At 34.8% G+C, this 23621-nt stretch overlaps 1 protein-coding gene across 8 annotated transcripts; it reads left to right on the top strand.

Annotated features, from left to right (window-relative positions):
- The first annotated feature begins 14509 nt into the window (after positions 1–14509).
- Positions 14510–23287, top strand: LOC111295007 (peptidyl-tRNA hydrolase, mitochondrial-like). Of its 8 annotated transcripts, XM_089743443.1 has the most exons (11): positions 14523–14699; positions 14808–14856; positions 17886–17958; positions 18277–18407; positions 18496–18580; positions 18683–18750; positions 19934–19984; positions 20110–20183; positions 21360–21418; positions 21510–21586; positions 23017–23287. In XM_089743443.1, exons 4-11 carry the CDS (start codon positions 18309–18311, stop codon positions 23146–23148), a joined length of 645 nt encoding a protein of 214 aa, XP_089599569.1. In that variant the 5' UTR covers positions 14523–14699; positions 14808–14856; positions 17886–17958; positions 18277–18308; the 3' UTR covers positions 23149–23287. The 8 variants fall into 8 exon arrangements, 7 of the variants coding, with proteins under 7 accessions (XP_089599570.1, XP_089599572.1, XP_089599566.1 ...); XR_016327496.1 differs by lacking the exon at positions 17886–17958 and adding an exon at positions 22073–22294 and having other exon boundaries at positions 14510–14856; positions 23017–23226; XM_089743444.1 differs by lacking the exon at positions 17886–17958 and adding an exon at positions 22607–22672 and having other exon boundaries at positions 14510–14856; positions 23017–23226.
- Positions 23288–23621: the final 334 nt, after the last annotated feature.

Here is a 23621-nt window from a genome sequence, read left to right as displayed (position 1 = left end):
GGACTGTGTATAATTTTTTTATGTTTTTTTTTCTTTTTTTTTTGGCAGCGTCTCTTTTTTCCCCTTTCTTCCTTTTTTTTCGCTTCGCCAGGAGCTCTATTTATAGAGCTCCGGTCATGTGCGTTTGGGGGGAAGGGCATGGGGCTCGATCACGGGATGTAAATAGAGCCCCATGCCTCTTTTATTAGTTTTTGGCCATATTTGATGTTTGTCAATGGAAAAATTAATTAGAGGGGTGGAGGGTAGGGTCTGGTGATCATGGGTGGTCGTAGTGTAGGTCTGGCAGGTCTGATGGCACAGACGGTGGCAGTGGTGCCGGGGATGGCACCACTGCCATCCTTGATTTTTTTTGTTCTGTTTTATTTTTTTCGGTGTATTTTTTCATTTTTTTTTTGTATTTTATATCTTTTTATTATACTTCGTATTTTATACGTATACTACGTATTTATTACTTCTGGACAAATTGATGTTTACAGTTGCTCCTCTTTGCACATTACTGGTAATCAGTAATAAGGCAAAGACAAAGACAACAATTTTGTCCAGAATCCAAATGATTTTTTTTTTATCGAAAATGCTCCTCTCACTTGAGGCTCGACAACTTTCGAAAACTTAAAATCTGAAAAAGCTCCTCTCAGCAGAGGCTCAACAACTTTAAAAATCTTGAAAAAGGCTCCTCTCAACATAGGCTCAACAACTTTAAAATTTCTTCTTGAAAAGCTCCTCTCAACAGAGGCTCCACAACTTTAAAATTCTCATATGAAAAAGCTCCTCTCAGCAGAGGCTCAACAACTTTAAAATCTCTTGAAAAAGCTCCTCTCAGTAGAGGCTCAACAACTTTAAAATCTCTTGAAAAAGCTCATCTTAGTAGAGGCTCAACAACTTTAAAATTTTTTCTTGAAAAGCTCCTCTCAACAGAGGCTCCACAACTTTAAAATTCTCATCTGAAAAAGATCCTCTCAGCAGAGGCTCAACAACTTTAAAATTTCTTGAAAAAGCTCCTCTCAACAGAGGCTCAACAACTTTAAAATCTCTTGAAAAAGCTCCTCTCAGCAGAGGCTCAACAACTTTAAAATTTTTTCTTGAAAAAGCTCCTCTCAGCATAGGCTCAACAACTTTAAAATCTCTTGAAAAAGCTCCTCTCAGCAGAGGCTCAACAACTTTAAAATTTTTTCTTGAAAAGCTCCTCTCAACAGAGGCTCCACAACTTTAAAATTCTCATCTGAAAAAGCTCCTCTCAGCAGAGGCTCAACAACTTTAAAATTTCTTGAAAAAGCTCCTCTCAGCAGAGGCTCAACAACTTTAAAATTTCTTCTTGAAAAAGCTCCTCTCAACAGAGGCTCAACAACTTTAAAATTTCTTGAAAAAGCTCCTCTCAGCAGAGGCTCAACAACTTTAAAATTTCTTCTTGAAAAAGCTCCTCTCAACAGAGGCTCAATAACTTTAAAATCTCACCTGAAAAAGCTCCTCTCAGCAGAGGCTCAACAACTTTAAAATTTCTTCCTGAAAAAGCTCCTCTTAACAGAGGCTCAACAACTTTAAAATCTCTCTTCTTTTTTGAATTTGAGTTCTCATTTTTGAACAAGTAAATTTCCTCTTTTGAATTCTTTTGTTTGATCATTGTCTTTACCAAAATCTTGTTTTTCATTAAGAAATGAAAATTTCTATCTTTGTTACAACTTATCATAGATGCATGTACTGAGTGCTCATAATGCAATACATGTAATGCAATCAAAATCATTCATTATAGTAAAAAGGTTCTCGAAATCTCTCACTTTTGGCTTATTTTATCAAAATTCTCATATGACCGATCTGTTCTCAACATCTGACCATAATATTTATTTTCTTCAAAAGTCTGTAACATCAATGTTCTGTCATACTTTTCTCATCCTTTTTCATTTGCCCTTGTCAATTTTTTTTTTTTTAAAGTAATGCCAAGATCTTTCATGTTTATTTTTCTTTTCATCATTTTAAGTTCAAGACAAATAAAATGCAACCACACATTTCTCTTATTCACTTGTACGATGAAAAAACATCAGATAAGGATAAAGGAAATGATAGGTATTATTTTCAAAAAAAAGATATAGCTGATAACAAGTGCATGTCAAAGTGTTTGAGTTGAAACAAAGGTACCTAAATAATGATCACAAGATAATCATGGACTAAATATTCTCAGATTCTTTCTCTAAAACTAAATCAGATGACTTCTTTGATCATTCAGAGTTCATCAAACTACACTTGCCCCTACATTATTGGATCTTCTTCTGATGATGCTTCTGCTTTACATCCAAGCCGCCTTTTCAGGTTTTCAGCTTAGATAAATCATCATTTTTTTTCTTTTTTTTTACTCTTTTTCTTTTTTTTTTTAAGCAAAATATTTCTTCACAACATCTGAATTTACTGGGGTAGGTAAATCACCTCCGTCCATTTCTGCCAAAATCAATGCCCCATCAGAAAAGGCATTTTTTACCACATACGGGCCTTCCCAATTTGGTGTCCATTTTCCCCGATTATCATGTTGATTTGGAAGGATTCTTTTTAGCACCAAGTCTCATTCTCTAAAGCAACGGGGATAAATTTTCTTGTCATGTGCTCTCATCATCCTCTTTTGATATAATTGACCATGACAAAGTGCTGACAATCTTTTCTCTTCAATGAAGTTTAACTGCTCGTAGCGATTTTGAACCCATTCTGCTTCCTCTAACTTTACCTCCATCAGGACTCTAAGTGAGAGAATTTCCACTTAAACCGGTAGCACAGCTTCCATTCCATATACCAAAGAGAATGGTGTGGCCCCAGTAGATGTTCTGACTGACGTTCTATAAGCATGCAAGGCAAAAGGCAACTTTTCATGCCAATCTTTATAATTTTCAGTCATTTTTTTCAGGATTCTTTTGATATTCTTATTCGTAGCCTCCACTGCCCCATTCATTTTCGAACGATATTGTACCAAATTACGATGACGGATCTTAAACTGAGTGCATACTTCATTCATCATTTTGTTGTTCAAGTTTTTGGCATTATCAGAAATAACTATCTTTGGAAGCCCATATATGCATATTACCTCTCTTTTTATGAACTTACATACCATAGATCGAGTTATGCTAGCATATGATGTAGCTTCTACCCATTTGGTGAAGTAATCAATCATTACAAAAATGAATCTATGCCCATTCGAAGCTTTTAGAGTGATGGGACCAATGACATCCATGCCCCACATAGAGAATGGCCAGGAAGGAGCTAGAACATGTAATGTTGATGGCGGAGCATGAATCTTGCCAGCATAAATCTGACATTTATGACATTTTTTTGCATAACCAATACAATCACTCTTCATTTTCAACCAATAGTATCCAGCCCTTATAATTTGTCTAGCCATCATATGACCATTTGCATGTGACCCACAAACTCCATCATGTATTTCTTCAATAATCTTCTTCGCTTCAGCTGTATTCACACATCTTAAGAGTACTTGATCTCGACCCCTTTTATAGAGAACTTCTCCGTCAAGAAAGAAACTCATAGCCAACCTTCTGATAGTTCTCTTATCATTTTTTGTTATATGTTCTGGGTATTGCTGGCTCTTAATGTATTGCATGATGTCATGATACCGTAGTTTTCCATCAATTTTTTTTTTAACACCTGAACAATGCGCTGGTTCATCTTTCACATCCAGCTTGATAGGTTGAATTTCAATATTTGTATCTATTTTGATCATTGCAGCTAGAGTAGCCAGTGCATCAGTAATTTGGTTTTCCTCTCTAGGTAGATGCTCAAACTGAACTTCTTTAAATTGCTTGACCAACTCAGAGATGTAGTTATGGTACCGAATCAACTTAGAGTCTCTTGTCTCTCATTCACCTCGTAACTGATAGATGACTAGAGCTGAATCTCCAAACACATCTAACACTTTGATATTCTTTTCAATTGCTCCTTGTAGACCCATAACACAGGCCTCATATTCAACCACATTGTTCGTGCAATTAAAATTTAACCTGGCTGTGATGGGATAATAATGTCCATCAGGAGATATCAAAATTGCCCCAATACTATGGCCCAAGGCATTAGCAGCTCCATCAAAATACATCCTCCATGATTTTTCAACAGGTTCATTTTCTTTAATGGCCATAACATCCTCATCAGGAAAATCTAATTTCATTGGCTCATAATCTTCGACTGCACGATCAGTAAGGAATTCAGCTATTGCACTCCCTTTAATAGCTTTTTGAGTCACATAAATGATACCATATTCTGAAAGCATAACTTGCCACCGTGCTATTCTTCCTGTCAATGAGGGCTTTTCGAAGATATACTTAATAGGATCCAGCTTTGCTATAAGCCAAGTAGTGTGATAAAGCATGTATTGTCTAAGCCTTCGAGCTATCTAGGTTAATGCACAACACATCTTCTCTAATGGTGAATACTTTGACTCATAATCAGTGAACTTCTTGCTCAAGTACTAAATTGCTCGTTCTTTCTTATCAATTTCATCTCTTTGCCCCAGCACACATCCCATTGAATTTTCATGCACTGTCAAGTACAAAATCAAAGGTTTTTTTGGCATTGGTGGCACCAACACAGGTGGATTTGACAAGTATTCTTTGATCTTATCAAAAGCTTCTTGGCATTCATCATTCCATTCTTCAGGATCATATTTTTTGAGAAGCTTGAAAATAAGATCACATTTATAAGTGAGTTGAGAGATGAAACGAGCAATATAGTTCAGTCTCCCCAAGAAGCCTCGCACTTCTTTTGAGGTACGAGAAAGAGATAAGTTTTGGATGGCTTGTATCTTATCCGGGTCCACTTCGATTCCTCTTTCACTAACCACAAAGCCCAATAGTTTTCCTGATTTGGCTTCAAATGTACATTTGACAGGATTCAACTTCAACTGAAATCTTCTTAACCTGTTGAATAGCTTTTTGAGATTGACTATATGATCCTCTTCTTCACGAGATTTTACAATCATATCATCCATATACACTTCTATCTCTTTATGCATCATGTCATGAAAGAGAGTCACCATTGCTCTTTGATAAGTGGCACCAGTATTTTTCAACCCAAAAGGCATGACTTTATAATAGAATATTCCTCACATGATCACAAATGTAGTTTTCTCCATATCATCTTAGGTCATCTTGATCTGATTATAGCCTGAAAAACCATCCATAAAGGAAAATATGGAGTGCCTAGCAGTATTATCCACTAGAGTATTGATGTGAGGTAAAGAAAAGTTATCCTTAGGGCTAGCCCTATTCAAATCTCGATAATCGACACACATTCTCACTTTTCCATCCTTCTTAGGAATTGGCACTATGTTGGCTACCCATTCAGGATATTTTGCCACTTCTAAAAATCCAGCATCGAATTGTTTCTTCAATTCCTCTTTAATTTTCAGCAGCATCTCTGGTTTCATGCGTCTTAGCTTTTGTTGCATTGGCTTACATCCTGGTTTTAAAGGTAATTTGTGCTCTACAATATCAGTGCTGAGTCCTGGCATATCCTGATAAGTCTACGCGAACATATCTATATATTCTCGTAGCAGCTCTTTCAGCTTCTATCTTTCAGCTGGTAAAAGAGATATACCAACTTTGACCTCTCTTTTGTTCTCACCATCTCTCAAATTCACTGATTCAGTAATTTCTTGGTGGGGTTCAATTGGCTTATTTTCATGTTCTATTAATTTTAACAAATCAAGAGGTAATGTGTAGTTATCTGAATCTTCCTCATTATCAAGTTCATAAACATGAATTAAGTTTTCAAAATCAAATCCGAGATTATTGTCATGATTATCTTCATGTTCATTATTTAGGACCCTACAAAAGGGTAAGATGAAGAGAATATCGGCACACAAAAATGGAATGACAAAAAAAAATGATGGAAGGAAAAGAATGAAAATAAAAATAATAGAAGAAATATGGATGCATCTTCTAAGTCTTTTATTAAAACGACAAACATAAACACACCATAAAATATCTCCTAATACTCGTAGAAAGTAATTAGGGATTTAAAGTTCATAGTACATTACTTTTCTAAAGTTTTAAAAACAATAGGCAGCTTTGTAACTTTCCAATTATCCAGCTCAAAATTTGAAGGACAATGGTACACGAATAGCTTTTCACTTCGACTCTTCTTTTCTCTATCATCCACCATTTGAATGGTCAGCTCTGAAAATTTTTCCATGAATCCTACATTTGGGGCTCCCGGTAAATCTGAATAAATGTATCCTCCCGAGTGAAAATAATCATAGAGGTATGGAATGACTATGGGCTTTGACTCCGATTCATATCCCTTAAGATTAGCTATCCTCTTATCTCTTTTCTCATTCACCATTCTTGTTCTGTCCTCTTTCGTTGGCTTATATCCCAAGCCAAATCTGTCTCTCTTTTTATATATGACCGATGGCTTTGTGATTCCTTATAGGTTCTTTCCAAGTCCGACTTTAGGTCACCATCCCATCTTGGTAAACTATTTTACTACCATTTAGTCATCGTAGACAAGTGTGGCGAATACAATTTAGATCCTTCAGCTATATATGTTGCATTGGCAATCTCGAAGGACCGATAAGAGCATTCTAAAGCTTCATCTGCTGATTCCACATAAGGAGTGTTTATCGGTTGAGTTACCAATAAATCTTCTTCTCCTGCCACACATGTTAGCTTTCCTTCAATAATGAATTTAACTTTTTGATGTAATGAAGATGGAACAGCACCTGCCATATGGATCCATAGCCTACCCAATAAACAACTGTATGAAGAAGAGATGTCCATAACTTGAAATTTTACATTGAAAATGCATGGGCCAATTTGCAATAGCACTTCTATATCTCCTAACACCTCTCTTTTGGTTCCATCAAAGGCTCTCACTATCATATGACTAGGTTTCATATAAGATCCATCCACAGGGAGTTTTGCCAAAGTAGTCACAGGCATAACATTGATGGATGAGCCATTATCAATTAAAATCTTAGCCATTATATGACTTTTACATTTCACAGTAATGTGAAGAGCCTTGGTACTTCCTCTACCTTCAGAAGAAATCTCTTCATCACTGAAAGAGATATAGTTTAAAATCGTCAGATTGCCAACAAGCTGTTTCACATATTCAACAGAAGCATTGTGAGACACATAGGCTTGATTTAACACCTTCAGCAAAGCATTACGGTGTGACTCTGAACTGAGCAATAATGACAATAGCGAAATTCTAGCTGACATCTTGTTAAGCTGTTCTACCACGCTATACTCACTATGTTTTATTAACTTCAAAAATTTACCTGCTTCACTCTCAGTTACTGGCTTCTGATATTCTTTTTTTGGGGTTACGTCAAGACCACTCTGACTTTTATTTTCTTCTCTTATCTTGGCTTTCTTTTTTCTGCTTTTTCTAGAGCCTCTGGGGTATAGCACCTGCCACTTCGAGTTATGCCTCCTACACCCGTTATGTTGACAGTATCTGGGTTGACTACGACATCATAATCATACTTTCAAGGTACTACTTTATCATTTTGATATGGAAAAGGGCTAAAAACTTTAATTGTCACCACTGATCGAGAGACAGGCTTTTCTATCTTCAATGTTGGCTTTTCATCATAATAGATAGTTACCGGTCTACGTATAAACTTATTCTTTGAATCAATGGTAGACACTTCAGCTTTCACCAACTCTTCTGTTTCTTGGTAAAACTCTATTCGACCCTCATTCATCAATTTTTGCACCTTTTGACGAAATTGGTGACAATTTTCGATAGAATGCCCCAGAACACCTCTGTGATAATTGCAGCTTTCAGTTGAGTTTATTATTTCAGAGTAATTTTGAGGTTCTATTGGCTTCAACATGTTAGTTTTGACCAATACTTCGAACACCTTAGCCATAGGAGTTTTGACCTCCTCTATTCTTCTTTTCACATAGCTTGTTTGCCCATCAACCAAAGCATTTATTGATGGTCTGGTATGATTTGGTAGAGGGTTCCCATTGACATTTGGAGTCCCTTGTTGGTTGGTATCAAAATTTAATACTCCTTCATTGATTAACCCCTGTACTTTACGCTTTAAAACAGTACAGTTCTCAGTGGAATGACCTGGATTCCTATAATGATAATCACAATGTGCATTGGGATCATACCATTTAGGAAATGGAGGTTTCATAGGTTCAATGATAATAGGAGCAAGCAAATGTTTCTCAACAAGTCGAAGATATAAATCTGTATATGTTATGAGAATGGGATCGAAAGTGAGTTTTTCTTGGGTATTTCTTGGGGCTCTTAGACCACTATTAGGTTTCCAATCTGGTCTTGTAGGTATAACAGGATGACTATAGGAATAAGTGGGTGTTCGAAAGGATGGTTAAAAATGGGGTGAATAAGCTGGTTATAGTAATGACTGGTATGGTTAATATGAATGGGGGGTGGATGTAACATGGTTTACAGAAGGGTAATGGGTTTGGTAGACTGGTACAGAGTGAGGTGTGAAACCTCTGAACTGTTGCCCTATATAGTTCACTGCTTGAGCTTCATTCTCTTTTTTTCTAGCAACTCCACTTTTTCTTGCTCCACTTGTCTCTCCCACATCGAGCTTACCATTTTTTATGACATTTTCAATGATCTCACCGGATATCACCATATCTGTAAAGTTCTTAGTTGCATTGCCTATCAATCTCTCATAGTAAGGTGCTTTCAAGGTGTTCACAAATAAAACAGTTGTTTCTTTCTCAGTGAGAGGAGGTTGAACTTATGCAGCCACATCTCTTCATCTTTGTGCATACTCCTTGAAGTTTTTAGTTATTTTCTTTTCCATACTTTGAAGAGATAGACGATCTGGAACTATATCCGTGAAATGCAATATTGTGTAAGAAATGCCTTTGTAAGCTCTTGTCAAGAACGAATACGAGTCCTATCTAACTGAACATACCATCTAACTGCAGAACTTGTAAGACTATCTTGAAATATATGCATTAACAACTTCTCATCTCGAGCATATGCTACCATCTTTCGATAATACATGGTGATGTGGGTCATTGGGCATTTTGTACCATCATATTTTTCAAATTCAGGGACCTTAAATTTAGGTAAAATTACCACATCTGAAACTAAACAAAGGTCAGCCGCATCTGTGGAGTAATAAAAATTCATTCCCTCTATAGCCCTAAGCTTTTCTTCCAATAACTTCATTTTTTCTCGGGCACTGATATCTTTTACCTTTTCAGGTGTCTGTATCCCTAGCTTTTCTCTTTCCTTGGGATCATCCAAATCAGAAACTAAGATTGGTTCAGGTGGTTTTTCCATCACAATAGGGTTAACAAAATTTTGAAATTGTCCTGGAACAAGTGTGGATGTCATTCCTGGATAAGGATTAGGATATCTATCGAGAGTAGGAATTGGTACTGTAATTTCTTGTGAAGGTTGGTTCAGTCGTGGCTCAAACCCTGGAGGATAGACAGGATCTACCATATCTGGTGATTGCTCTTGAAGGCAAAGATTTTCTCCCACTGCTTTTTCCTTATCAAGTTTTTTGAGCATATCCATTATTGTGCTAAGATCCCCTCTTAGTTCTTCTTGAGCTTTTTCAATTCTTTCAAATTGGCTGGCCTGTTCTTACTCCATGATTCTTGTCTGTATCCTGGTATTATATGAATGACGAGTAGGTTAAGCTAAAATTTTTAGTGGGTGAGCTATTTTTGAACCTTTATTACCATAAAGTTTTTATTTTGAAAAAGAAGAAAAAAAGAAAAAAAAATTAGAATGCTATGTGTTGAAAATTTTATTTTTTTTGCTTATTTTATGTATATGATGCATGAATGCAAGTGGGAGATATTTGCTTTTAGACAAATTTCAACATTAAAAAATTTTTATTGATCCCATACAACTTTTATTACATAGGATTTATCATCATAAAGTTACATCTATAAAAGCATTTGACTTGCTCATAATGGTCTTTTACCTCATCTAAAAAGTTCACTAGGCGCTGTCCATATTCTCCTATGGGATTGACTTCTCTTCTTAATGCTTTTACATTTTTAACCATCTCTCATGCTTTCCTTACTGCCTTGCAAACTTGATTAGTCAAGTGCTCTATGTATTGTTACCTCCCTAAACTTTCTACTTTCCATCTCATATGAGCATCCCTTTCTGAATCACATGTGAAGATCCAATCTTTTTCCCTTTTATGCCACTCATCTATCATTGCTGAAATATGATTTTTGTGATCTTGCAGTCGTAGCTCTAACCCTTGGATCATCTGGTGAAGCGATTCTTTTTCATTCAATACTTCGAAGTACTTTTTTCTCTCTTCTGCAAGCATGACTTTTAATCTTTTCTTTTCATTTTGGCATTCCACCAATCTTGCTGAGGTTGTAAAGTATAATCCCTTCCAATTCTGACATTCTTGAGAAATTTTGGTGGTCTCCTCTTGCTTTTCTTGAGCTTTGCCCTTCCATTGGTTTATTCCCTCTCGGAGCTCATCCATTTCTCATTGTCGACTAAGGTAAGACTTGGTAACTTTTTCAGTTTTGAATTGAACTCGTAGCCTCTTATTCTCTTGGTGTAGATCTTTCAAATTACTATTAGCCAGATCCCGCTCTTTTATGACTTTTTTTTAATTTGCTCCCTTGTATCTTCGCTTCATATTTCAATTGCCCTACCTTCTCGCGAAGTCTCAAATTTTCCCTTCTTATTTCTTTCTTTTCAGCTTCTAATCCTTTTTTGACAAGCTCAACTTCTGATAATTGCACTTCTTCAGAAAGACTAATCAATTGATATGAGCTATCATCGGAGGGAGTACTACATCTCTAGGTCGTCTTACTTTCCAAATCTAATAATCAGAAGTGACTTTATCGATGAGAGGCTCTAACCTCATTCTTTGTGTTCTCTTCCATGCTTGGATCAACTGTTTTGAGGTTCTTGATGGATTCGAATCCCCATAAATGAATTCTACTTGGACCAGGCTATGAGTAGTAGGAACAAATTATTTTACACCAAATTGCCTAAGTACCATCAATGGAGCGTAACTTACAACGCCCCATAGCCCTAATAACATAATCCATGGCTCATTTCCTACACGATACAACAAGGGCACACAAGGCATGCAAGGCGCCATCCATTCGATTTCATCCACAGTAAGCCTTCACAAGAAAATGACCCATTCTTCCTTAGTCTTTAATGTCGGCTATTGGCTTTTACAAAACTCTTCGAGTGGTGCCTTATTTCGAAGATATGGTTTCGAAAATGCACTCTTCCCACATTTGAAATGACTTCTGATCCATACATATAATAGAGATGCACATCTTATGAATCATCCTTTCCCATTTCGTCGACAGAAATTCAATGACCTGATGGTTTCGGTTAGGACTGCTAGAGCGGGATTAATTGCTTGGATTTTAATTTGCTCAAAAAAGTCTACCACGATTATCTCAATGTAACCCAAAGTCTTCGGAAAGATTACCATGCCATACAATGCTAGAGTAAACACATCCATACCTTAATCATCATCCAAATGCTCCTAAATGAAGTTTCGGAGAAAGTCCCAACGAATGTCGAGATGTTCACCTTTAGACTTCGCAAAGGAATCAATGGTTTCTACTTTAACCCCCATAAGCTTGGCTAACTTTTTACGATAACCTGATTTTGGCTTTCGGGTAAATACTTTATCCGGACATTGTAGTTCTATCTCGAGCAAAATCGAATACTCCTCAATAGTTGGCACCAAATCTTCCTGATTAAAAGTGAAGCATCTATAGGATAGATCCCAAAATTGTATAGCTGCTTTGACCAGCTGTTCATTGATCACTACTGAAATGAGGGATGCAATCTGCCCATACTTTTTGCAAAAGCTTTTTTTTCTTTCTTCACTTAACTGACCCCAGACAGCAGTTAACTCTTTTAAATCATTCTGTGTGAGATCTAAATGCACTTTGTCGGGTAACTCAGATACATAACTGGTAGGCAAACAATCTCCGTTCTTTTGTTGAGCTTCTTTCGACCAAACATGCACTTCATTATACGACTCACATGACACACTGACTGAGGATGAGCAAATCTGTAGTTCTATGGGATCCATGAAAACTTCTTGGAAGAAATGTCCTAAAGCAAATATCTCGATGCAAAACTGTATGATATGATTAATGTAAAAAAAAAAATAAAATTGAATTAGTGTGAGGATGTGGTTTAAGAAAAGAAAACATTTTTTTGTTTTTTTTTATTTTGTTTTTGTGTTTTGAGATTTTTTGTTTATTTTGTTTTGTTTTGTTTCGTGTTATACACAACTTTTATTCTTGGGTATTTTCTACAAAAAGGTGGACGAGGCTCTACATAAGGCTAGTTTCCTAGGCTTATTATATGCTGGGTTTGGATTGACAGGGTCTAAAGGTTCCCAAATTGTTCCTCACTGTTATCCATGATGGATTAGTAAGGCATCCCGATCCTCACCCATTACAGGTTACGAACGAAAAGGGTTCAATTCGAGTGGAAGTATTTCGCTTGCCATTGCGGATGTTATCACCTCACGAGAGCAATATGTACTTTACTTCTTCCTATAAAGGACGAACCCCGGATATAGAGCTCATGTATGAGATGCATCGTGCTATTGTGTGCAAATATATCCTAATTTATTGAGAGCAATATATACAGAAAAAATAAAACATAAGAGGCATAGTAAAAGAAAAGTGTGTGAATTTTTTTTTATTTGCTTTTTATTGTTGATTTGTTTTGTTTTGTTTGGTTTTTTTTTTTTTTTTACCTTTTTTACTAAAAATGAAAAATAAAAATTTAAGAAATTGATTAAGACTGTTTAAATCAAAATTTGAGGATAACAAGTAGTTAATTTTGGCCTGACTCTCGAAAACAAAAGGCCTCCCCAGCGGAGTCGCCAAGCTGTCGTAACGGTTTTACGTCCGCCCGACGAATTTGGAAATGAAATAAAAAACTAACGGAGTCGCCACCAATCTTTTTTGGCTAGGTGCGATTGGCCACCTATTAAAACATATCTTTTTAATGAAATCTTAAAATTAAGTAAAATTTATTAAAAAGATAATTTTACGATCTGCGAAACAGTCTGGGTTCGAGAGTCGGTTACGCGTGGGGAAGGATTAGCACCCCCACAATGCCCATTAAAACGGTACCAATTAACAACGTGTTATCCTTTGATTTTGATACAAACAGTCTTATTTTCAATATTCGAAAAATAATTTCTTTGATTTTTTATTTATTAAAAAAAATTATTCTCGAGAAAAATAAATAAAAACTTTTTTATTAAAATAATTCTTAAAATATTCCAATACGTTGGTAACATTAGAAGAACTTTTTCTCACCTAAAGATTTCTTAGGCATCGCTTCTCGGAATACCTTATAATCTCATCCTCGGAGGCTCGAATTTATTTTTCGTAAGAAAATATCATTTTTTTAAAAAATATTCTCGAGAAAAATAAATTAAAACCTTTTTATTGAAACAATTCTTAAAATATTCCAGTACATTGGTAACATTAAAAGAACTCTTTCTCACATAGAGATTTCTTAAAACATCTCTACTCGGAATACTTTTAGAATCTCATCTTTGGGAGGTTTAAATTTACTTTTCGTAAAAAATTATGTTATGTATGCAATGCAAATAATAACATGTTGATGCACACATCTTTTTCAAAATTTTTATTAATTTGTTAATTAATTTTTATTAAAATTAAGATTTTGAAGAAAACGGAATTTAATTATATTGAAGATTTTCTATAAATATTCCAATACGCTGGTAATATTTTATAAAGAATCTTCTCACATAGAGATTTCTTAAAGCATCTATACTTGGAATACTTTTAGAATCCCATCATTGGATTAAATTTCTTTCCTTCCTATTTTTATTACATATATTTTAATATATTAATCAATTTTTATTTATTATTATAAAAATAAAATTTTTATTATATTGAAAATTTTCTATAAATATTCCAATACACTGGTAATATTTTACAAAAAATCTTCTCACCTAGAGATTTCATAGGCATCACTACTCGGAATACCTTTGAATCTCATCGTCGGATTAAAATTTCATTTTCCTACATTTTGTTAGTTTATTATTATTATTAAACTTATTTTTATATTATTATTTTTAAAGTTTATTTTAAAAATTAACATAATTACATCAAAAAAATTAACCATAATTTCATCATTTAATCTAACAAATATAATCATTTTTATATGCATAAATATTAATAAAATAATATATAAAAAATTCAAAAATTCAAAAATTTTTTTTACCTGAACCGGGCCGGTCAACGGTCCGGTCAACGAGCGGTTCGGTTCGGCGGTTCGGCTCGGTCTGACAGCGGTTCAAGCGCGGTCTGGTTCGGTCTGGGCGGTCTGGTCCGGTTCATATGGACCGGTCAGGGGCCAATGGAAAAGCGGGTCGTCGGGTCGGGTGCTCGGGTCGATGCGCGGATCCTCCTTGGTCTAAACGACGTCGTTTTGTCCTTTAATGAAACGACGTCGTTTTGGTTCTGACGGTTTATATAAAAAGTTCAAAAATTTTTTTTTCACTCATTCTTTCCTTCGTCCAAAAAAAAAAACCCCTTCTTCCTTTCTTTTTTTTTTCAAACACATAGGGCCGGCCGGCCAATCCTCCGTGTCGCCAGCGCCGTCGCCGGTCTTTACTGCCGTCGCCGGTGTTCGGGAAAATCCTTAAAACACCAAAATGTTCCTTTCGACCTCCTGAGTTTAGATCTGAGGTCCTTTTCACCAAAAAGAATCCCGAAATCCCCAGATCTGCTAGGGAAGTTTCGGTGAAACTATAACTTTTAGTGTTCTGACTCTTTTTTTTTTTCTTCTTCGTGCAGGAAGCTCGGCGCTGGGTTCTCAGGAGAAATAGTTAAAAGAATTATAATGGTAAGTAAGCTAACATTTTTGGTAGTGTAAAACTGTGAATGTTTCTCAGGAGAAATAGAAGATATGTTTTTTAGTTGGATAAATCGGTAAATGGAATGAAACAGTGAAGATTAAGATCTTAAAAATGACAGAAAACTAAAAGAAAGAATGAAACAGAGCAAATGGAAAGCAATCTGTGTGCAAGCTAAAAGCCAAATGCATTGAAGCATTTTCATTGCTAATAGATAAGTTAAAAAATTACTGACAAAAAAGAGAAAAATCCAACAAGAAAGATTCTGAAAAAAAAAAAAGAAGAATGAACTGAAGCATTACAGTGAAAACCAGTTGCAGGATAATGAAGAAGAATGAAAATGTTATATTCTAGAAGATGTAACACAGAAAGGGTTTTGAACTTTGAACTTACTGGGCTGAAAATTGAAACTTTTAGCTGAGAAACTATACAGATTACATCATGTTGTTAATCAGGCAGTGTCTTGTGTTAGTGGTGCCTGTCTTTACTTAGGGACCTAATTTTCATGTATTAAACAATAGTTGAAAGCTATTTTATCTTTCTCCCCACCCAATAATTAACATTCAGAAAAACAATATTGATTTCTAAAACTGCGCTCTATTAACTCATAGTTGAATGGATTACTTAGATTGTTAGCCAGGCTCCATCTTGTCTTATGGTCCTAGCCATTTCCTAATGGCTAAATGCTCAGTTTAATACTAAACGATTGATCTATTGCTCACATTAGGATCAAACCTATTATTTGTTCCAAATTAGGATTTTAATTTATTCTTAACTTACATATCAGGATTTTTTTGAATGAAAATGGAGTTATGAACAACACTCGCCTTTATCTTTAATAATGCCAACAGAACTTGTGACCATGGATGCCAGTGCCCAAAGTGTTATCTTACGTGGAAAATACTTTGACTTTTTAATAAAAAATAAATTAAAAATTAAGAAATTTAATCAAAAAGAAAATACAAGCAAAAAGTATTTGTTTAACTGGTTCTTCTAGTTTTCAAGGTTTGCTCTAAATTCCTCTGAAATTTGGTCATCTTGTTCTTCATATTTCAGCCACTTCATTTTCTTTAATTTTTTTTCAAAATTTTTTAAAAAATATCATTTTCCTTACCAAAGCAAAATCCCCAAACCTTTGTCAAAAACTTAAATCTCCAAGACCAAAAATCTTCGAATCTTTGAACTGCCATTGCTTTTTCTGCCGAAAGTTTTAAATAAAATATGTATTGAGGGATGAGCAACCAAACTTACTTCTTAAACACATGCATGAGGACCACTTTCAAGCCCTAACCTCTAACTTTTCCAAGGGTTCCATTTTCTGCTCCCACCCACCTCCAAGCTCTTCCCCTTCAAAATCCCTAACTTCAAATCCTCCCTTCTTCCCATCCTTATTGCCTTGGCTGAAAATTTTAAATATCTTTCTTTTCCTTAAATCCCATGGTTTGTTTATTTTTTGGTTATGCTCTCCTCCAATAATAAGGAGAGGTTTTTGTGAAATTTACTTGGTTGTTTACCTAGAAAGACATAGGAGGATTTGGATTTTGCTTGAGCTTAATCAAGCTTGGATCTCTCTTATTTCCACTTCCATCAAATTGAAAATTATAGTCCAAGTCACAGTGATTGATTGCTCACCCTTGCCCGGTTTTCATTTTTTTAAAACCATTGTCCCAATTAGAAAAATGAAAAATAATTATTATATTTAAAAAATTAATTTTGCCACATGTGATTGCTCGTGACTAAAAATTACTTGTCATCCTATTATTTCAACTTTTTCACACATTTTAATAGGATTTGTCATTCATTGCTAATTTCTATCCAAAAAATTCCTTATTTGTCAAATTCTGAAAAATTAGAATCTTGATTTGAAGCGAAAAATAAGTTTGCTCTTGATGTGAGCAACAAACTAAATATTTTGTCCTAAATTGAACATTTAGCCTTTCCTAATGGATCTGCTCTTTTTTAGTCACAACACTTTAAAATAATAGTAGTCTCCCTTGTGGCACCTTTTATCTAATGTTAAGGAAATGCAAACTTGAATTTTTGAGCACCTCATATCCTAATGGTTTTATTTAAACATCTTATTATTTTCATTGTGTTCCAATATGTAAATTTTGCATGATTATTATATTTCTTGATGTTTTAGGATGCTCTATTATTTTCAAGTTTCATCTTAATTATATTTTTAGGGTTATATTGATTATACTTGAGTTTCTTAGCTTATTAATTATTTTTGTTCATGTTGGTTTGGTGCAAAATAATGTGGGGGCAATAATGCATCTAAAAACATATTTATGTGACATATACATGGAAGGCATTTGGTGGTGTATAAGTATTTGGACTTACTGGATAAAAACTTTAATTTGTAACTTTCATAATTTGAACTAGATGTTGCTCATTATTGTTGCATTTAGTTAATTAGATTGGGACATTAATTTTTTGTGTTTTGAAAATTTTAGATTTGATTGTGTATTTTTTATTTTGTTATGATGTTACCTTGAAAAATATCATTATCTATTAGATCTAAATTAATACAATATTTGTATTTGTGAAAGCTCTCAATTCAAGCTGCAGCTGGAGCTCAAGTATGACTAATTGAGCTTGATATTGAGCATAATGATCAAAATCTTGTTGATTTTACTAAGTTGTGACCTTAATGAGTGTGCTCAAATACCTTGATTTATATCTCATGTCAAACTTGAGCAAGAAAAATGATAATCGACTTCGAGTAGAGCTTTAAACTGTGAGTTTTCAGACAAGCTCGAGCTTGTGCTTTGCAGTGTTTGACCACTCAACTCAATTACACCTCTAAATAATATAGAATTATCGGTAACTAAATACTCCAACATTACTTTGTTTCAGATTTGTTTCAGATTTGTTTCAACTCATTTTTTTGGGATACAGTTTGTTTCACCCTCTTTTCCTCTAACTCACTATTGCTTTCACGTGGGGATGGCTTTTTATGCCGGCCACTCTCTTTTCTCTCCTTTATCCTTGTTTTACTTTTTATTTCTTATTTCAGTATCGATCTCTTCTTCTCTATCTGTGAAAGTTTAAGGCTTGCAAATGTTTTAAATTAGTGGACTGCATTGCTGGTATTTCACTTATTCTCTCATTTCCGATACCGCTGTTGCTATTTCTCTTCTGCACTCTTCCCCCTTTTCCCCTTTCAAATTATTTGAAAAAAATGCACCCAAAACGTTTATTTATCTTTTTAATCTTTGTTTGTTATAGATTTAATTTGTTCATTAACTGTTGAGGGAGATTATGATTGAGTTTGGGGTTTGATTTGATTGTATGAGTTGCAAGGGATGATGGTTGGCTGGTTAGATGATTGAGTTGAATTTCATTGATTTTCCCGTATATTTCTCTTGTTCATCTAAACAAGCTGCAGAGTTTCTTCTTTTTGGCAGGGTAATTTCCATTTCCATGAACTGAACAGAGGATGATTACTAGGCGTTGCTTTTATAGTGGTGCCCCACGGCCTTGGCTGTTTGTGGGCTTAGGCAACCCTGGCGATAAATATAAAGGAACTAGACATAATGTATGGCACATTAGCATACCTGGTATTTCATAATCCTGTTTCTTTAACATTGTTAACAAGATTTAACCCCCCAAATTACTTGAAGCAGGTGGGTTTGGAGATGATTGACACATTTGCTGAAGCTCAAGGAATTGAAATGAATACCCTTAACTGCAAGGCTATCTTTGGACAAGGCCTGTCATCTTCTTCATTTTTTTTTTAAAGAAAAGAAAAGATTTTTCTATACTTTTATGTATGCGGAATCTCATTGCTCTGTAATGACCTTATTCTTTCAGGTTTTGTGGGTGATGCACCCATTCTTCTTGCAAAGCCTCAGACTTACATGAACTTGAGTGGGGAATCTGTGAGTGATTTGGACACAATATTTCTTAGTTTGGCATATTTAAAGCTTTTCAATTCATGCAATTATTCATTTCTTGAAATCATACTACAGAACCATTTAATAATGAATAAATTTATTTGGTACTGTTAATTTACTTTTTTTTTTCTTTCATAATGTGAAGAAACAATAAAAAATGCCTTAAACCAATAAAAATGGTTTGTAACTTATAAAACGGGGCGGAATCAAGGATAATCTACTGCTCATAACTTATAAAAATGCCTTCAACCAACAGTCTTATTTTCCATTGTTTTGATTGATAGCTTGAATTACTTATATTTTTTCGCCTTTTGATTTTTTTAATGGATAACATCTGAGTGTTACAATCTTTATTTACTATAGAGACAGGAGGCTTGTTGTTTGGTTCATTTGGCATATTTGGCATTCAACTTTGCATGAAAATTTCAAAAAGTATTTGGCTATTTTCAGCCTTTCACTGATATCTAATGTTTGATGGATCTATAGCTTATATCTTGGCAATCATGTTGTTATTTTTTTTTTCTAAGGAGGAGCTCCCTTATTTTGAGCTGTGGCATTCATGGCTTATTTGGTGCATCACTATGCCATTAGACCTTTTATGTGTGTCTTTTTTTTTTAATTATTATTATCATTGAGTTTGGGGAAATTACAAATAATTCACCTAGTAAGATCTTATTTGGAAGCATGAAAGTTATTCCATTATGTTGTTGAATAAGTGAGCATCACTTCAATGCTTGATGGGCAATAAAATTACTGATGTTAACAGTTAGCAGATACTGTTAAAAGTTAAGTTTGAAATGGCTAACAACGATTCATCTCTTTCTAAAACTGATGTCAACTTTTATGGGTTAAACATTTGAAGTAAAGAATGTGATTTTATGGGCTTAGTTATTTAGAAAGAAAAGAAAAAGGGTGGGTGGGTGGATGGTGGCAATGTTGGGGGAACTGAAATCTCCTCTTTTCCTTGTAAATCTGTATTAGTTGCGGAAACTTGTTAAGTTAGTGTGGTGAGGATATTGGTAGATCAGTTATGTATCTTTTCTTTGGAGGATAAGTGTCATTATTTTGTGGTAAAAAAGTTGCAACTGTAAATTGATGATAGATGTGTGAAATTTCATTAAAGGGCATCATACTTAGCATAACTTTCTTTTTTGCCATTTAATTGCAGACTGGACCCCTTGCAGCTTACTACAAGCTACCGCTTAATCGAGTAATTGTGGTAATTTTTCCATTGCCTGGCATTCATGTCTATCTTAGATTTTGATAGTACATTACAGTTTTGTGTATCACAAAAGATAATTGATAACATCTTATGGTTGCTCGTGTTATGCTTTCCTGTTGTAGTTTCATGATGACATGGACTTACCATGCGGAGTGCTTCGTCTTCAAGACAAAGGAGGTCATGGGAGCCATAATGGGTATGAACGAGGAATATTATATACTTTGCCTGAAGAAAACGTTATGTATAAAGTTACATTGAATTTCTTGAGTTCTCTTCTTATCGTTTACAAAATGCTTTGTTGCTGCATGAACAAGTTTCAACTATACTAATTTTTGTTAAACATTTGCTTCCCTAAACAAGTGGTTGAAAGAAAGGAACAATAGGGGGCAAAAAAGCTGATGTGTGCACAAAAGTGGTTGAAAGAAAGGAACAAAAGGGGGCAAAGAAGTTGATGTGTGTGGTTATCATTAGGTGAACTATATGAAGTGAAAAAGCCCTCAAAGGTCATTTGTTAAAGTAGTTCTCTCTTTTGTGGTAATTAGTTTTGATCGTAGGTCTTTGCCATCAATCTATTCTATGCCCAAGTTTAGTGTTGGTCTTGTGGGTTTCAACTATCTCCTCCAAAAAACTATAGGGTAGCTAGACAGTAACAGGCTGCTTGGCAGTCAAGTTCTGCCCTGTTCTCAGCACCAGACACTTAGTGTCTAAATACTGTTTGAGCTATTTTTGTAATTCCTAATTGATTACTGCTGAGATTTTTGTGCTATTGGACCTAAATTAGTGCTGCAAAAACAATATATTTCTTTTTAAATGAAATAATGCTTGTCATTTGCAACAATGATCAAACATGTGTTTGTGTTGATGGTTATTGACACCACTGTGGCTGAACTTTGCATGCGTTATTTTGATTTTGCCACTTATTAATATGAGTCTTAAAGATCTGTTTCTAACACTCACTGTAACGATCTTGATTGAGTTTGCTAGTGAATCTAAACATTCTAGTTTTTCAACTGGTTTATTATCTGCAAGGTATCTGAACATTCTAAATGTGTTGGGTATTAGTCGAAGCAGCTAGATTTTAATTGCCAAGTAAATAGACGTATCTTAATTCCCTACATGAACAAAATATTCTTGGATACTAGAACAATATTCTAGTGAATATGAAGGGAAAAACTATGTCTTGTTCAAGGAAAGAAAAGTAGAAGGGGAAAGAGAAATAAATTTCTGCATGTGGAAGTCACCATATTGGTGTATGTTCAAGGTCTCTTAGTTTCCAATATGTGGGTTATTCTTGGTTATTTAATTACATATTTGCTGTTTTTGTTCCTTTTTTTTTTTCAGAAATTATTTCACTATTGCTTATTTTTACTAGGCTGAAGAGTATAATCTATCATTTTCGGGGAAACAGAGAGTTTGTACGGCTACGAATTGGTTGGTTTGAAATCTAATATTATGTATTTGGTTCGTAGCTGCTCTATTTCTTGATTGAGTAGGAGCTTAATCATTATGATTTGTTTGTTAGGTATTGGTAGGCCGCCAGGTCAGATGGATCCTAAGGCATTCTTGCTGCAAAAGTTTAATGCATCGGCTCGAGAACGAGTAAGATTTAACATTCTGCTTGATCTTGTTTGGCCATAATTAACTTATTATCTTAAGGAATCCACATCTTGTTCTTAAAAGTATTGGTATAATACCTGATTTTGTATTAGAAACTTTACCCAAAAATATAATTGTCTAAATTTAGTACAATCGAGCAATGGGAGTTACCGGATATGGAATATTCGCTTAAAAATTTTAGTTGGCAAAATATTAAGTTAAATAATTATGAATAAATTAAATGTCCAAGCAGACAATGAATTAAAATTAAAAAACATTGTCAGTTTTCCTCTCTTTTATCCCTTTCTTTTCTTATTCCTAGTTCCCAGTAGCTCACCACTGCCAGACTTATCTAACTGGCCAGATCTCAGATGGCAGCGGCTTGGCCAAATATGTCAAAATCAAGGCTTTGTGGCCAGCCTGTTTTGTATTTAATCTAGCGCCAGCTAACCTAATCCGGCATGTTGAGGACATTTTTTGCCCTAGCAGGTTGGTTTTGGATCTAGTCTTGGCTGTCAATGCTGGATGAAACTGGCAGGGTATTAGGGCCACTGATTCAATGTTGTGGGACCCATATCAGCCGAAAGTTGGTTGCTAGAAAACAAATGAAAAGAGAGAAAGAAAATAGATAGTGCCTTGCTTCCCTTCAGGCGAGACATCTTTTATCAGAGGCACGCCTTTTGTGCCTTGGTGCATTTTTCCATGCGAAAGGTGCGAAAAAATCACTCTCGATTGAAGTTTAATGGAGAAAACTCTTTAATGTTTATTAACAAACTCATATTTTTAGCTTATTAGACAGAATACATACGGTTTTCTTTGTCCTGTATATATTAATTATCTTCTAAAATTAGTCACTTCATGTGGGCAAACACCATTTTTGTGCCTTACGTGTCAGGCAATACAAGGGTCCTAATGCTTAGAGTGCACCTTGCGCTCTCGACAACACTGATACATATTGATATTCCAGTGTGTTTTCCCGCTCTAATTGTGAATGTGAAGCATGCCTTCTTTATTGCCATGTAGACTAGGGGAAGAAACCGGTCAGACATGCACACAGGGATTCTAATGTTTAGATTTACATGATCCTAGGTGTGTATCTCTTGTTGCAAATTATCTGTTTTGTTCTTTCTGGCCTTTAATATTTTATTATAACCTATTTTAAGTTGTTCAACCTGTTATTGCTTGACCTTTTCATCTTTAATTTCATACCCGACTTTTTTAAATGTTGCTTTTACGAAAAAGACATGGTTTAAAATTTAAAACTGAACTTGTAATAATGCTTTTGAACTCAAACATATCTGTTAGGAAGTGAATAGATGGCAGAGCATCTATTTAGGTGGTGTGAGAGGAAGATGTGGTAATAGACTTTTGAGCATTATTTTCGTTGCCTAATTACTATTTATTTTTAATCTTTTGTTGTTGGACTGGACAAGATTGATACGGCTTTGCAAGAGGGAGTTGATGGATTGAAGCTTGTTTTATCTAAAGGGTTGACAGAGAGTGCAAGATGCTTCAACACCGCACAAAAGTACAAGCATATAAGATTGCAAAACATGCCAATCTGAAGAATGTTGGGATGGGATCATCTGTATAAACATGTCTTTACATTATTCTCATATAGGGAGCCCTGTAGATTTTGAGACAATTTTGAAAGTATTCTATTTTTCTTAGCTTCAAAACAGAAATGGAGTGAAGTTTGCAGCATATTCTTGTTTTGACATAGCAGAATAACGGACAGCAGTAGCTTTCTCATATATCTGGTAATAATTCTGTCTGCGGTTTAGTTCAAAGTAAGAAATAGACCACCCCCCCTCCCCCCCCACTCCCTAAAAAAAAGAGTGGGAAATGGAGGGAGTTAGAAGGAAGATAGGATATATATATATATATATATATCTAGCTGCTCACTGCAGCGTAGTAAGCAGTATACCCTATTTAGTCTAATTGACATTCGGTGGTTCAATTAACTGCCATTTGTCTGGTTAAATGCATAATTTGAGATTAAATGTTTAGATAGTTGTTTAATTCAAAATTAAACATT

This window comes from Durio zibethinus, chromosome 14 (assembly GCF_047325235.1).
Source record: "Durio zibethinus cultivar Kanyao isolate XHJ-2024 chromosome 14, ASM4732523v1, whole genome shotgun sequence".
Taxonomy (NCBI): Eukaryota; Viridiplantae; Streptophyta; class Magnoliopsida; order Malvales; family Malvaceae; genus Durio; species Durio zibethinus.
This window is presented reverse-complemented; position numbering and strand designations above follow the sequence as displayed.

Coding starts and splice junctions, on each gene's coding strand:
- LOC111295007 (XM_089743440.1), top strand. CDS start 18,309: ATGATTACTAGGCGTTGCTTTTATAGTGGTGCCCCACGGCCTTGGCTG. Junction 19,985..20,109: donor CGCTTAATCGAGTAATTGTG/GTAATTTTTCCA, acceptor TTCCTGTTGTAG/TTTCATGATGACATGGACTT. Junction 21,419..21,509: donor GTTTGTACGGCTACGAATTG/GTTGGTTTGAAA, acceptor TTTGTTTGTTAG/GTATTGGTAGGCCGCCAGGT.